The 16880-nt window shown below is 44.0% G+C and overlaps 1 protein-coding gene across 1 annotated transcript in view; it reads left to right on the top strand.

The window, feature by feature from the left end:
* The first annotated feature begins 3262 nt into the window (after window positions 1–3262).
* The window catches only part of MINDY4B (MINDY family member 4B), a 35028-nt gene continuing 21410 nt past the window's right edge, over window positions 3263–16880 (top strand). Inside the window, exons 1-7 of the mRNA XM_045811073.2 lie at window positions 3263–3369; window positions 3599–3626; window positions 5276–5443; window positions 12326–12445; window positions 13186–13277; window positions 16071–16236; window positions 16793–16858. Of these exons, the coding sequence (XP_045667029.2) occupies window positions 3263–3369; window positions 3599–3626; window positions 5276–5443; window positions 12326–12445; window positions 13186–13277; window positions 16071–16236; window positions 16793–16858 (747 nt within the window). The remainder of the gene's footprint in view (window positions 3370–3598; window positions 3627–5275; window positions 5444–12325; window positions 12446–13185; window positions 13278–16070; window positions 16237–16792; window positions 16859–16880) is intronic.

The raw sequence follows: 16880 nt of genomic DNA, 5'->3' as shown, positions 1-16880 counted from the left end.
ATCCCCAATCCCATCTTTCCGTTCTACCCCACTTCTCACACCCAGACCTCCTGCTCTAAGTCTTGACAAAATGCCCAAGGCAGGGGGGGGGAGGGGTAGTTTCCTCTGAATGTGGCTGAATCACACATTCTTGACTCTTGGTGTATTCCAGAGGCCAGCCCTTTTCCATCTGTAGAGCCCTTATCAGCATCCAACTGAAAAGGGAGAGCATGGCAAGCAAGTAAAGGCAGTACTTTCTTTATTAAAAAGAGCAGAACCACGAATTTCAACTTAAGAATGAAAGGAATAGGGGCACCTGGGTGGCACAGCGGTTAAGCGTCTGCCTTCGGCTCAGGGCGTGATCCCAGCGTTCTGGGATCGAGCCCCACATCAGGCTCCTCCGCTATGAGCCTGCTTCTTCCTCTCCCACTCCCCCTGCTTGTGTTCCCTCTCTCGCTGGCTGTCTCTATCCTGTCAAATAAATAAATAAAATCTTTAAAAAAAAAAAAAGAATGAAAGGAATAAGAGGGGCTGAACAAGGGATGTTCACCAACAATGATGAAAGTTGGAATATGTATCTAAAGTCTTTAAAATGACCATACCATTTGATTCAGGCATTCCACTTGTGGGGATCAAACGATGGGCAGAGAAATCAGGTCTAAATAAGTGGAGTGACATACTGTTTTCATAGATTTGAAGTCCTAATATGGTAAAGATATGAAAGTATCCCCACTTCACAGATGAATAAACTGAGGCACAGAGAGGTTAAATAACTTGTCTGAAGCCATACAGGTAGCAAGAGGTGAAGCCATGCTTCAAAACGAAGTCGTTTGGGCCCAAAGACCACATTGTTACCCACTCTGCTTTCCTGCCTGTGTCCTATGCACCCACAGCCCGCTGAGCCTGTGTTCACAGCATTTTCCTCTCTCAGTGTGTCTGTTTCCACCACTAGAGAGGGCAGGAACCTCATCGTATTCACCTTGGCATTTCCAAGAGCCTGGCACGTAGGAAATACTCAAAATATGCTTATTAAACCCAACAAAACAGTTTACTGGTTAAGTTGTCTATTCACTGGTATTTATGCTTCTACCTTTACAGAATTATCTGTAAAGAAGGACAGAGACACAAACAAAAATACATAGATTTAATAATGATTCTTAAGAAAAAGTCTTTCTTATGATCTCAGGGATATGTGAAATTTAAGAAACAAGGCAGAGGATCATAGGGGAAGAGAGGAAAAAATGAGACAAGAAATCAGAGAGGGAGACAAACCATAAGAGACTCTTAATCATAGGAAACAAACTGAGGGCTGCTGGAGGGGAGGGGGGTAGAGTAACTGGGTGATAGATATTGGGGAGGGTATGTGTTGTAATGAGCACTGGGTATTATAGAAGACTGATGAATCACAGACCTGTACCCCTGAAACAAATAAAATATTATATGTTAATTAATTGAATTTAAATTTTTAAAAAGGTTAAAAAAAAGACAAAAGCTTTCTTAGCTACTCTCCTTTCTTGGTTTGGGGTTGTTAAACAATTTAAATGGCAGATGCAGAATTTATTCTTTAACATGACTTTCTAAATAGGGAAATCCAAGACATTTCTCATCATTATATTATTTGAGAGCAAGGATCACATAATTTATTTTTTTCTATACTGGGAGTGCCCAATAAATATTAACGACTGATGCCACTATTAAAACTATAAAATTATAAAGCAGGGGACAGTAAGGATTTAAAAAAAGGATTTATGGTTAGAGAAGGGAAATAAGAAAGGAATTATTTGTGCCTCTTACGTTTACAATAAAAACATGAAATCTGATGGAAGTTTATGGAACTTGTGAATATGAAATGGTTCTACAACCACCAAAAGTTCATTTAAGAAACTGGAGGTAGAGAAGTCCAAAGCAACCATGGACACCTAAATCCACCTATGGTCTATTTAGTGACTTGCTGTGTTTCAGGGTCTCTGCCGTATTACGTATAACCAATCCCCCCAGCCCTGACCACGCTAGTCATAAATCCAAATCACCTCTTTGCCTTGACCTCTCAGCATTCTCAGGATTTTACAAAACTCGTGATCAAAAATGTTCAAAGAGAAAAATGACCTCCAGAGGCTCAATTCTGATATTCAACCAAATCAGAAGAGACAAGAAAACTGTTACTGGTAGACAGTATTTGTTTTCGATAAACACTATTGTATTACTCAGGGTTCTCCAGAGAGAGAGAGAGAGGGAGAAAGAGAGAGAGAGAGATCTTTATTGTAAGGAATAGGCTCACATGATTGTGAAGGTTGATAAGTCTGAAATGTGCATGGCGCTTCTCTGGCTGGAGACTCAGAGAAGAGTTGCCGCTGCACTCTTGAGCCTGAGGGCTATTTACAGGCAGTGTCCTTCTTCCTCGGGACAGCTGAGTCTTTTCTCTTAAGGCCTTCAGCTGATTGGCTGAGGTCCAACCACATTTTGGAGTGTAATCCACTTTACTCAAAACCTACCATTCAAGTGTTAATCACATCTAAAAAAAAATTAAAAATACCTTTAGAACAACATCTAGATTGGTGTTTGACCAAAAACTGGGTTCCATGGCCTAACAAGAGGACACATAAAATTAACCATCCCAACAATGAATATTCGTTATTATGCTGGTGATTGCAGCTACATTTATTTCATTTAGCCAACAGGACATGACATAATTTTAGACCTCTCCCTGAAACAAATCAAACCAGTCCTTCTTCAAACTGTGTGCAAGATTTCTGTGTACTCAACTCTATGTCAAACATCTGTTGGCCAGTTTCTTCCTTGGCCTGCATATGATCCAACAGTAGTTGATACAGTTTTTAGATATCAACAGGATGGCTATTACCCCCCTCCCCCGACTTAGTATTTCTGTACCACAAGCACTTCCACAGAAGCATGGCAGCTGAAAGTACTATCATGTTCCACCAGGACGGTATCCTTCGTCAATTACATTATCCCAATTGCTTTGATACAGAGGAGTAATTGCAATCCTTTTGTTTATAAATCCACGTCTTAGATTCAACATTCATGGCATGTATACAGGGCACAACAATACAGAAAGTATTCCAGCTCTAATGAAAGTTGAATCATGATCTGATAGCGGGGCTTACAGAGAGCCCAGAGAAGCGACCGTGTGGTGTCATCTCCTCGCTGGTCAAAAGTCGGGGCGGCACTCCAGCTGGCCAGTGTCTCACTGCCCCACGGCCAGTCCTCTCTCTCCCAACCTAACAACTCCCTTCTTCAGTTCCCCACGTTCCTCCAAAGGACTATGCAAGTCTCAGACCAGGAACAGTGCTCCCGGGAGCTGGATTTGGAGGAGATAACCAGGAAAATTTCATTTCTTGACAAATGGCGGCAAATCTTTAGTTGTCACAGGTAAGATGTTCTTGTTTTCTCATTTCTCTAGAACCAGAGGGATTTCAGGTGTTGAAATAATCAGCTTTTACGCTCGCTACATGAGAAGTGTCCATTATAGGTTTACATTTAAGATGCTTCCGGTATAACCATTTGTGGAGAGAGACTTCCCTAGCAAGGTTGGGTTTGAGAAGGTTTGAGGGTTGAATAGAGTGAGTCTTTTACTTTATGTTTTCTCTTTCATTTCTAGGTTGGGAACCAATAATACCACTCTTCAGGTAATTACTTTTCTCAAAGCCAATGTGTTTTCCTCCAGCTGCTTCTTCAAACAATCACATTAACGGCATAATCCGCACTTATTCTACGCACATAACGTCACTCAGGCACCCGGCATTTAACGTGTGAACACAGAAAACTAGAAAGCCCGTTGAAATATTTTCTTGTGCTTTCTTTTTCCATAAAAATCTCTTCCTACTTTTAAGTACTTTTCATCATTAAGAGCACCATATGGTTATTATTTTAGAAAAAAGTAATATTAGAATCTAGAGTTCTTACACTTGTGAAATAACACTAGATTCTGACATCCAAGTGCTTCAGCGTTCCTGAAGAAAAGTAATTTTGAAAGTAGCTATCATCTTTATTCAGCTTCGGAAAACCTGTTTTCCTTCATCATTTTCAAATAAGGCAAAGGTGACTGAATTCAGGTGTTACTAGGTATTTTAAAATCTGTTATACGATATAAGATGAAAGATGTGTTTTATCTTCTGTAACCTGAAAAGGTTACAAGGTAATGAACTTGGTATTGCGGATATTAATTCAATCTCTGAACAAACACAGCACAAAATATGAAGGTGATTTTCCTGGCACTAATATATGATATGATCAAACAACTGAATTATTAATATTTTAACTGTAACGCTAAAGCATCTTCCTCCAAGTAACCTGACATCAAAAGCCTTATTGTGCTAAAACTTTCGTAACCACAGTCTAAATTGGAATCAGGGAGATAATGCTTCCATTTTAGTCCTGGAAGTATTAAGTGGAAATAGCTACCATTTGGGAGAACAGAATATTCAAAAGATAAAACAATCTTTGAAAGGAAAAAAAAAAGTGTCAAGTTACGCTTTATACAAGGTGAGGGAAACCCATCGCTACAAATGTAAAGATTTTCCATTTGATTTACGGAATGCATCATATCCCAACAGTAGTCTGCAATTTGGATGCTGTGTTTCTGAGATAAGAAAGCATCTTAGCCTCTAGGAATCCAGAAAACTAAGAAGGCAGTTTCCTTCATGTTTCGGCTACCGATAGGGCAGATTTGTTTCATGACATCAGTACAGAAGTTAAGTAAATTGGAAGAAGACTTGATGCTAACATATTTAAATGCCATAAGAATCAGTCAAACAAAGTAAAAATAGATTTTTTTTTCTTAAAGGTAGGGGATGGATTTTTTAAAGAAAAAAATTATTACAGCTCACTTATTAGGAAGAAGGAATCTGAGAGATTTAAAAGGAGGTAACCTGACTTCATTCATTGGCCAGTTAACAACACAGGGAGGAATACCTCATATAGACTGGAAAGATTCATTGATTGTTTATAAAATGTTGTCTTGTCAAAACAAGAGACAGTGACATTTACATTCTTCTCTAAACATAATTTCAAGTCAAGGTCTTGATAGCATTAATTATGTTTCCATAGTTACATTTAACCTCTCCCAGTCACATAAAACTTAGGAGAAACCCCTTTGACACAGACCCTGGGATTTTTCTGCCTCTTTTATCGCTATTTATCACAATTTTCAGATGTCTGTAAAAGGGAGGCAATATTTTCTGAACACTGCTATTTCAGAGAGAAGGAGAGAAAAGGGGGAAACCAGGTCATCACCAGCTCTGTTTACTTTGTTTTTTGGTGGTGGCATTTTACACAGAATCATGAAGGCAACCATATACCTGCTGATGAAACAGAAGATGGAATGGGAATACGTCAGCCCAAAGGACAAGGACATTTGCCATCAAGTAGCCTTTGTTCTATCCCCAAACCCTCTATCATCTCTTCAAAATCAGGCGGCTTTCCTATCTCCCTAGCAATGGCCACGGTAAGTATAGCTTGTCAATTAAACATGAAAGGAAACGTAATCTTCCCCAAACAACAAGACTGGGGAATCTTATCTGCTGTCACATGAGAGTATTATTGAAGATAAGACTACAGATGGTTGTTATTGGTAAAAGGAGAATATAATTAAAATGACTTATTTATGGTATTTTTCAAGGACGCCGGTAATGTTACAGTCTTTTCCTCCCAAACTCGGAGAATCTCTCTATTCACTTCCTTGGTCTGCCAATTAACTCTGAGGGAGTGAGGGAGTTAAACTCAAATTAATCGCTCGACAAGGTAAGATAGGGCAGGTGACGAGTGCTGCCAACAACAGCGCAGAAAGCCATGCGGCTGTGAGAGGAAGGGCCCTGTCCGTGTGCGGGCAAGAGGGGGGAGGCGGGGCACTGTTGCCAGGCCTGGTCCTTGGGCAAGAAGCTGATCTCAGGAAATGTTTTCTGGGGCTGCCAACCAACAAACAGATTTGAAAAGAACCCGACACTGAGGATTCCAGTGGCTCTGGAAACTCCTGGTCCCGGGGACCATTTGCTCCATTCCAAACTTGATTGCGGGGTTGAGAATAGGGCTGAAGCAGAGACCCAGCCAGGAGGTGAACTAGCAGCATCTCATTGGGTCAAACAGGCCAGGGCTGGAGCCAATGCCTTGGCCACGGTCCCGAAGGCCCAGCTGTCGAGGTCCTCACATGGGACATCAGCACGAATAGGGACCAAGCCCCCACGTTCTTTTTTATCACGAATGTCCTCACCAGCTTCATAGAGCAACTCTCTTTCCTGTCATATTTGCAGTACCAATGGCCTGGGAGGCCCACCGCTCTTTCTCATTATCACAAATCCTTCTGCCTCCATCCACCTTCCCTCTGTTGCTCAAAGGCCAGATGTCACCAGAAGATAGGTCAGCAGGGCTCTGCTGAGACGCTGCCCTTGCTCAGGGCCCTCACAGCCCCTGGATGGTGCCCTAACTCGTGTCTTATGGATCTAGTTAATGGCTCCCCCTTTCAGGGAATGAAGACAGGCAATGAATGGGGGATCCTGTTCGAGTCTCCAGCCTCCGTGATTATTCTGCCGATGCTGTGCCACAGAACCGGAAGTTAGAGCAACTGCCTGTATTTTACTGGACAAGATATGTTTTTACAAACCATCTTTAATAAGAATGTATTCCCAGCTCTGTAATGAAATTCTATGGAGACCATCATTTTAGAATTTATTCCTATCTGGAAATTAGACTACCTTTTCTATGAAAAAAGAGAAAGACCGTGGATCTATATCAGTATGTGCCCTTATATGCTTACAGAAATTCCAGAAGCCTTCACGGAACGTAGCAGTGGAGGGAAAGAGTGGGGTAGGAGACACAGGTGGGAGGGAGTCTTCTCTGAGCGTACCTTTTTGTACTCTCTGGATTTGGAACCATGTGAATGTGCAATCTATTTTTAAAAACACACAGAAATTTTAAAAACAGAAGAAAAAAAAAAAGCATTCGCAGATGTTTCCAAAGTCTTCTAGTCTCTCTTTATATTGTGGAAACAAGAGAGCCTGGGTCTGAATTCCCCCACTTATCTATAAACACAAATGTGGTGTGATTGCAGACCTCCCCCATGACTTTTCCAAGGTAATTCTCTCCCTTTGGAAAAGCCTGCGGGACAAAAGAATCAGACCACTCTAGCCTGAACAGGAGTTGATGGAGTATTAAGGAAGTCCCAGAAGTGGAGATAATTGATTTTTTTCTTGGAAAAAAAAATGAATTTGGACTTATTCCCATTACGTGGGCCAGATGATAGTGTGTCCTTTAAATAGCAATAGCATTAATTAAACACACCCTGGGATTTCGAGATGCTGAGCCTTGGGATTCTGAATACGTGTGTGCCAGGGAGGTGGTTTGGAAGCTTGACCAATTCTAATCGACATTTCGGCAGTGTAGCCACCTGGCAAATTATCAGAGCTATTGAATCCTAATACTCACTTGAGAGCGCCTTTTGTTGTCATTCTGCCATTCTCTTTTCCCTCCTCCATTTGGGGTTGTGATGCCTGGGATTTCCTGACTTTGGCACGCACTCTTTGCTGGGAATCCGCTGAGAAAGGAGGGGGTGAACCTTCTCTCTCCCCAGCACTCCTGTTTCTCAACTTTTGTTGACCATTTCCACTACAACAGCTTTCTTCCTTCCCCCAACCGAACATCTTACAGCGCATGAGGTATAATGACTGATGGTCAAGGCTGCGGGCCCAGGTCAGATTGTAGAGAAGGTGAACATCCCTCTCTGTGCTCTTCCGCCGGCACCTCTCCGCCCCTCCCCCCCAAAACTGCCTGCCTCCCTCCAGGGCACTTTCCCATCCTCCTCCACAACCAGGCCCTTCTCCAGAACCCAGCCTGGAACACACTCCTGTAGCCTCTTTGATCAGCAGCCAATAAACCAGCCCCTGGTGTGTTTGCAATACCACCCAGCAGGATCATATTAAAAATGTAACACTGGGAGATCAAAATATTCTGGCAGAGCCCCAGATGAATGAAGCTTCCGTGGAGGGCAACAGGCAAGGGGGTGGCTTTTTGGAAGTGGGAAGCACAGCCCGGTGCCCCAGAATAAGGTCTGCTCAATAGATGGACCTTAGTGGATGTCTGCCTAATTAATTCACTGTTCTGGTCAATTCCCCAGAGAGGCATCTCAGTATGGGGCAGCAAGCATCATCCATGTGCCCCTCAGGTGCGCTCTCTACTCTTCTCCACCCTGCTTTCTCCCAAAACTGACCTGGAGGGACTCCATCAACAGGGCTCCCTCCTCCTCTGGCTTCCTATTAGCCCCAGAGGGAGCCTGGAGGCTGGAAAGGGAGAAAAGTCAGGGCTGTGTAGCCAGCTGAATCCCTCTTCTCTTCCAGCAGTTCTCTCCCCGGGACTTTCTCCTTCCTGTTTCAGGTCACTCTCCCCTCTTCTACCATTCAGGTCTAGGGGAGATAGTGTTGCTAGCTGCATTAGTCTGCATTAGCCACTGTGGTTGCCCCACATGCAGCCCATATCTTTGTAGATAGTCCCTGTCTTAAAACTTTCCTCAAGTTAGTTATCCTGACTTAAGCGCGCCATCTGTTTCCTGCTGGGACTCTTACTGGTACTTGCATTGGGGTCCTGGAGCTGCCATTTACAAAATACCTGACCTTGGGCATACACGTAACTGCTCTGCACCCCAACTCTTTTAATTGTAAAATGAAAGGGCCAAATTAGATTTTTTTTTTAATTCAGCAAATGATTATTGCAAACCTGTTCTGTACCGCTCTCTGCACCAGATGCTGAGGAATCGTGGTGAACGTAATCAAGCCAAGAGTCTACCACTCTAGTTGACAGGCTAGGAGAAAAATGTTTCTTAGGACTCACTAATTCTAAAATCTCTGATTCCATGATGAGCTTGTAATTTCTAAGGCAAGAAAAGATTTAGAGAAGAAGCTTCAAAAAGAGTTATTCTGCCTCATGTTGGGGGTGGGGGCAGGTGTGGAGATGCTCCCAATTGGACAGGCAAGGTGGTCACAGGGATAACCTAAGCCCAGGGACCAGACACAAGGCAGTCAGGGCAAGGAAATTGCGTGTGTCTGGAAGAATGATCCAGGACCTCCGTGTTCTTCTGTGTGAGTGTGTGAACATGTGCGTGTGTGTGAGTGTGCATGTGAGTGTGAGCGCATGTGTGTGTCTGTGTGCGTGTGAGCACACGAGCTAATGATCATCATCATTATCATCATCGTAGCAATCAGGAAAGAGACGTATTCATTACCAATCCTTGAAAACTAACAAAGTGAAAAGAGAAAAACTATAAACTGTGCCTGATTGTGTTAAATAATAATGATCATTAGAGTCATTTATTAGGACCACTTACCATTTGTGTCTAATTACCAGGCAGCACGATGACAGATGCCTATTATTGAATATACCAGGCTAATCTTGTGATAAGTTATATTTGATATGGAAGGAAATGCTGTATAGGTAAGATGAGTCACCTTTACTGTCATGCGGACAAGTGGCCTGAGCGGCCCGCAGCTCCTCTGTTCAAGGCCTGCCCCGGGTGTATCTGGACAGGGACGCTCCCTAAGGTGGAAGTGACAGAAACAAGGGTTTGGCTTGGCTTGCAGAGTTTTAGTAATTGAATTTGAATTCTAAGACTTCTTAGTGTCAACAGTCTTAATCTCTCACATTTAGCCACGGCTTTCCCTCCCCTCCTCCTGCCAGCCTCTTCTCTTTTCTCATCGTGGGGGGACTTTCTTCCCTGTAGCGGTCCGCGGAGACAGGCTGTGTGTGCACAAGGGTAGGAACACCCTGCATTTAGTCAGCGCTCACAGTGGTTCCTAAGGCCCTTGTCCATACGTCTTTCCTTTCGATAATAGCCACGACATGGACCGAGCAAGAGTTATTCACATTTCAGGATAAGCAAATAAAATCTTAGCAAGGAAGGGCAGTCTGTCCAAGTACACGTGGTTAGCGCGGGGCAAAACTGGGCTTCTCAAGCCTGGAGCAGAAAGGGCTCCGTCCTTCTTCTGTGTTGTGCTACCCTGATGTCAGGGAAACACTTGGATCATTTTCAGTCCTCTCCTGGGGATGTCCTGGGTTGGTGGCTCATTGGCCATGGGACACACCCAGTCTGTGTCTTCCAAGAGCAGTTTCTATGCCCTTCAGCCCCCTCTCCTTGACTTGCTGTTGCCCTGAGACACCAAACAAATTATTTTTCTTCAAGTGCACTCCTGGGCCCTTGCTCACGCTGGGCTGCACCTGCCTCTATTCCTTTGTAGAGGCAATCTTTTATTTTGATGGTGGGAGCAGAGATGGCCAGGAATAGACTCCAGCCCCAGAACTGGACCCTGGTCCGGCAAGGGAAGACCATTCCAGGTGCAGACTTCTCTGCATCTGTACTTCTTAGAAACCATTAGGCTCCAGATCTAATGGCTGCATGTTCCTTTTGTCCACACCCTTCAGCTGGCTTTGAATGCGTGAATGTGGTATTCAAGGCTTCCAAGATCAGCCCCAAGGTACTTTCCAGTCTCAACTTCCACAGACTTCCTGCCCCAAGGTTCTGGAACACACACATACATGCACACACATGCGCATACCACAGAGTCTCCCGGTTCCACTGAACCACTCCCTGTCCCTGGATGCTCTGGGTACTCTGTGTGTGCATGCATGCGTGTGTTTGCAGCTCTCTGTCTAGCCTCCCCTCCATTATAGGCAATAGGGCATTGTCTGGTCTGTCCCAAAGTGTGGGATATGTGTGCTTTTAGGGCTACGTCATTAGGTAACATATTAAATAGACTGGGTCACCTCGTGGACAGGTTAGCTCCTTTTTCACTCCAGCACAGCCCAGAGAAAGACGCTGTAAGGGGTACACACTTTGACACCTCTTCAACACTTGCTATTTCCTCTTTTAATTAAAAAGAATGTGAGCTCAGGCAGAGCTTTTGCATGCAACAGTTTCTAGCATAAGTCAATAACACTGTTTTATGTCCATTATTTTTTTTCCATATGGCAAGTGATTTTGACTCCCACTTAAAGACGTGATATGAAGTGTCCTTATTAAATAGATATTTTCTAAGTTATAAAAGAGTAGCTCAAGCTAATGAAAAATATAAATTCAATAATGATTGGCATGCAAAAAGGATAGCAATCATAGGATGACACCTACTTAAAACAGGGGAGGCAGAGCAGTGAGGTTGGAATGGACGTAAAGCCCAGCTGTTTCTACCAGCTGGTGACTTAGTCAAATACCTCTCGGTGAAAGGGGGATAATAAGAGTACCTACCTCAAAGAATTAAATTAACATAACGACCATAAAGCACTTAGGCCAGTGCCTGGAGCATAGAAAATGCTCAATAAATCCTAGATGCCATTTGCCAGCCTAGTTCAAATGCCACCTCTTCCAGGAAGCCTTTTTGAGTGTTTAAGTCAAAAGTTCTCCTTCCTCTGTTCTCTCAGAACTTCACACATTCTATCTTGCACATAGTTGTGGGGTATTAGACTTTTTACATATCTATATCCTACATAGGATCGAGCACATGCTAACCAAGGAATATGTCCGTGATTATGAATGCATTCCTTTTTTTTTCCCATGTGTTTGGTTTATAAAGGCTTATTTTTTCTGGGAAGCTCTAGAAGACCCTCTCCAATCTCAACATGCTATAGAGTATCCAGGAAAACCTTAAAGATTCTGGGGCAAGAGAACAGAGAATGCTTGTTTAGTATCATTGAAATCAATATTGCACTCAAGCTAGAAATGCAGAGTACTCTCTGTTTCCTGTTTCTAGAGCAAGAGAGAAAGACTCAAAGATGGGAGAGGTAGGGGCTGCAGAGTCATGGATATAGATAGTGACAAGAGGCATAGAGGCAGAGCAGCAGCCCGGGGTGGACTGTAAGTTGTAAAGGAGAGACAGCTGGCAGTGGAAGGTGAGACAGACACAAGGGACAAACATCAGATGGGGACAACAGGGTGCAAAGTTGACACACTGAGCCTCTAGGATGAAATAGTCTAAGGACGCCTGGGTGGCTCAGTCGGTTAAGCATCCGACTTCAGCTCAGGTCACGATCTCAAGGTCCTGGCATCGAGTCCCACATCGGGCTCCCCACCCAGCATGGAGTCTACTTTTCCCTTTCCCTCTGCTCTTCCCCCTGCTTGTTCTCTCTCCTCTCTCAAATATTTAGAATATTTAAAAAAAGAGTCGACGTGAACCTGGTGTGACTCTTTTGCACAAGACTCTACAGTTAAAATAGGGGAATAAGGTAAAATGTAAACCAGAATGGTGGAAGGGGACAGGCCTCCCTCCACAAGACCCCCTTACTTAAGGCTGTTTGATGAACAATGTGTCTAAGAAGAATTATCTTCATTTGAATCCTTTATTTCCCCTCTTCTCAGAAGTTACGGCAAAGCCTCTTTGGAAATGCCATTCATGTCTTCAGCTACGACTGGAAAAAGGCCTATTTCAGGTTTCATGATCCTTTTTCTGACCTGGCTTTTGCTTTGGAAGTAGGAAAGGTAATGTAGGCAAAAAATTGTAAATATCCTAATCCCATATTCCCTATCCATATGTCCTTCCATTCTCATCCATAAGAATGTATGTTTTCATTTATAACCATTTGTAGAAGCATATTTCATGCAATTTAAAATTTAACCTTAAATGATAAGAGGCTGTTTAAAATTATAACTCACTGTCAGGATTGTGGCAAAGTCTCAACCTCCTTCCCTCCAACCCCCCCCCCATACACTCTGCCCTCCCCAGTTCTAGTTTTACTGGCTCTTCTTTCTTAAGTTCTAAGTATCCCTGAGGATGTGAGGGCAGGAGGAGATCCAGGAGCTTCTTTCTGGCTTGTTTAAAATCTCAGTAGTTCATGACATCAATTACCAGTCATACAGAATTTCAAGGACTAGCCAACAAGTTCCTTACATCCTCTATATCTGAAAGCTGGACAGGAAGCAGGAGCGTGGTGGAGGAGGACACATGTACCCAGGCGCCAGTCTACAGGGCTCCACAAAGAAGGTGGTCATTGCAGATTCTGGCCCAGCCATGACATCTGACCACAGCCCACATACATACTACACTGTCTCTTTGCTAAGCTGAGGGATGCCATATACCAGGAGGGAAAGGGCTGCACAGAATAGACAGCACCCATTTCCAAGAGTTCTCCTTTGTCCTGTTGGCCCCAGGAGGTTCCAGTACTGTTGTAAAGCCCTGTTCCCAGCCTTCACATGCCTCACTATTCCTCTTCCCATTTCAGGGCGGTGCCCGAAGCATTCAGATGGCTGTACAAGGATCCATCATCAAATACTTGCTGTTTACAAGGAAGGGAAAAGACTGTAACTTTCACAGGTAAGAGGCCTAGAACTACTTGAGAGAATTACCCATTTCATGAAAACCTTTATGTGCCAAATAGTCGCTATGGAAAATCTCCTGGGTGGCCTCGGGAAGGGGCCTTGCCTCACGAGACCAAAATGGCTCTGGTTCTCCCGGAGGGACTGGATTTTGTGGCTGGGGAGGACTCTCCTGGAGCCACTCTCAATGGTTGCAGGAATAACGCTGACGGTTTTTATGTTCCACTGCAGACCATCCTGTCAGGTAAAATGATGTACCTGGTCTCAGGTGGGCCTACTTGACAATATTTGAAGGGAAGCCCCAAACTAACAGTTTCAAGCAGGAACAAAAGGGCTGCTTTGAAAAAAAAAAAAAAAAAAAAAAAAAAAAAAAAAAAAAAACCTTGATAAATGAAGGATTAATTTTCCTATTCAACCAGGCTGATAAAGTACAGTGTTTGGTAGTTCCCTCTTTACAAAAATCAGTTCAAATGACTTTGCTTAGAAGTCAACAAACCCCTATCATGTACAAAGCTCTATGCTTGGTATTAGAAGAATAAACAAGTAAAAGGTATATATCTGCCCTCAGCAGGATAAGCCATCCCTCAAAACCAGAACTAAATGTGTAATTCATTCTAAGATCATGAATTGCCAGTTTCCTGAGAAGCAGAGCCAGAGGTGGGAATTCTTCTACAAGTGATTTATGAAGGGAATGCCCTGTTGGAGAGGAAAAAAAATTCTTTTACCCTTCTAGCTTCTTTGGCTGGTCTAATAATTAACCTGGCATAAGACAGATTAACAGGAGAAAAACAAACACAAGTTTAATAACATGTATATATCCTGTATACACGGGAGAGACCCAGGAAAATTGAGTAACTCCCCAGAATAGCCAAAGGCATCACCTTAAATACCATCTCTAGCTAAAGACCAAAGACGACGCTGGGGGTGGGGAGTCCGTTATGGGAGGTTACCAGGAAAAGCACAGTAAACAAGGGTCAGGTTGCTATGTAGATTTACATCGGTGCATTCTCTACTGAAAGAGGAGTTTCTAGAGATTTAGAGCTATCCCCCTCCTCCAGTGAGGGAGATAATCTTACAAATGGAGATTTCCCTTAAAATGTCTTATACAAAAGGCTAGCTTCTGAGTTTTCAGAACTTCTCTTGAGTCTGTAGTTGGTTTTTTTTTTTAAATAATCAGCTTAAAATAATCAGCATGCCAAAGACATATATGTTGGGTGGCAAGACTCGCTCCCCTTCAGCCCTCAGGAGGAACCTGTGGGAGCAAGGGAAGCAGAATAGGGAAGGAGAAGTGGAAGAACATGGTCTCCAGCGATATCCAGCCTCAGTCTGATCCCATGGGAGCTCTGCAACCGCAGTCGCCCCATCTTCAAAGAAGGAAATGGGGCCTTTGTGCTTCCTACACAGTCAGCCATTGGCTTTGAGCCATCCCTCAAAAGGCAGACATAACTCTTAATCACTCCCGGGCAAGGTGGCTCCAACTCTGCGAAGAAAGTTGAAAAGTAGGAGCCACTAGTAGCAGTCCTCCAAAGCAGCTGGGGGAGGTGTCCACCAACTAAGTAAAAGGGACCTCTGGGAACCTAGATTGAAACACATTTTGCTACACACATGAAGCATTTAGCACAGGACCTGGCATGTAGCAAAGACTAAATACGTGGTAATGAGGAACCACTCTCATAGACCTGCTCCGCAAAGACTTCCTGAACCTTCTCAGTCACAAGTCCTGTCTCTTTCTTCTGTACTGTCAGAGCACTGTGTTTTATTCTCATCCACCTCCTCAGACTAGGGTTTTGGAGTATGAAACTCCTTGTTGCTCGTTTCTGTATCGCCACAGGGCTAGAAGGATGATAGACATCATGGCTGAGCTCATTCACGAACCCCTATCATATGTTTCCCCAACAGTTGTCAGTGTTAAATATTTAGGAAACCAGCCTCGTAAAGCTCTACCCCATAAAGACTGGCTCCCATTTCCTGGGAAATCCTGACAGCCTGGGATGACTCCCTAGACTATGATGGCGAAGAGCAGGGAGGCAGGAGCCATGCTGCCTGATTTCAGGTCACTGCTCTACTACCTTCAAGGTGAATGACCAGGGGCCAATTACTCAACCTCTCTTTCTTTCTTCCTCCCTAAAATGCCAGGAACAGTAGTATCTACTTCACAAGGTTGAAGTGAGGATGAAATGAGGTGACATGTATGAAGTGCTTAGAACAACCCTGGGGACAGTGAGTGCCAGGTGAGCGTAAGCTACAAGTCAGTGAAGGTAACATGAGGTGGCCTCCAGAAAGGCATAGGACAGACATGATCAGGCAGGACACACAAGACTAGCACATTAAAGGTGCACCAGGGAATGAGCAAAGGCGTGGAGGTGGAATGTAGAAAGTACGTACAGGGCACTGGGCCATGTGGGCCAGCGGGTTTGCAAAATAACACCGGGAGATAACACTGCAAGGATTGTTTGGGGTCACACTCGCGAAGGGCTCGTTATTGGGTTAAAAAGTTTGGATCGGTCTCTGCTGGACTTCAGGAGAGAGGACAGGAGGTGGGAACTCAAGAGGGGTGATGACTCACAAGGTGGCATTGGCTAAGATCACCAAGAAAAATCATATGTGAGGATGCCAGTTCCCGTGACAGAGTGAAGACAGGCCCTCCGTGACATTCTCATGGGGTAGGTTGAGGAAGGAACCAAACAGACCCTCCTGATGTTCAGAAGAGGACTTCAAGGTGGAGGTACCTCGCGTTCAGCTCAGTGACTGTTCACACCACTGTTTTCCTCCCCGACCTCCTGCATTGTAGTTTACGTGCGATAAGCAAACGGGAGCAGGAGCAGGGCCTGGCTGCCGCCCTGGCGGGCATCCTGTGGGCTGCAGGGGCCGCCGAGAAGGCCACCGTCTGTCTTGTCACTGAGGACACTTACGTCACCTCGACTCCTGACTACTCGCGAGATGATTTCACTGAGCGGGTGAGTGCACCTCCGCCCGTCCTGCCAGATAAAGGGCCGACGAAGCCTAAGAGTGTACTAGACTCAATGCGGAAATGAAGGTGAGGCCCCATCGACGCTCCTGGAAGTGTCCAATGTGGCCAAAGGTGTCTTCCAAAGAGAAGGACCAAGGGTTGTAAGTGACCCAGACAGCCTAAGGGGAGAATCCTGCTGTGAATTTTCCTTCCAGAATTCACCATGATCAAGAATATCCCATACCTGAAATCATTACTGATTTTCCATATCCACTGTCTTAAACATTGCTGAGTTCTACCTATTAGGAAAAAAATATGGTTACGGTCTTATGGCACAAGATATCATACTGGCTTAAAACTAAGGAACGGACAAGTGAGGCCAGGCCATCCGCTCTCACTATGCGTGTTTTACACGGCCTCATGTAAGATAACATGTCAGGTTTTAGCAATGTGATTTTGCAATGAAACAAAAAGCCCCCTTGAGGAAATAACAGTAAGTTGACATCTTATAGATGTAGCTTTCATCTTCCTTTTCATTTTTATCTTCTATTCCTGATTTATAGCTCCAGCTGTTTGAACTTTTAGAGAAAGAAGCCACTGAGAGATTCATCTATGATCATTTACAATGTGTAAGTGTTTAAGTGTTGAGAT

The sequence above is a fragment of the Ursus americanus genome, chromosome 20, assembly GCF_024610735.1.
Source record: "Ursus americanus isolate L20-20 chromosome 20, mUrsAme1.1.p, whole genome shotgun sequence".
Lineage (NCBI taxonomy): Eukaryota > Metazoa > Chordata > Mammalia > Carnivora > Ursidae > Ursus > Ursus americanus.
This window is presented reverse-complemented; position numbering and strand designations above follow the sequence as displayed.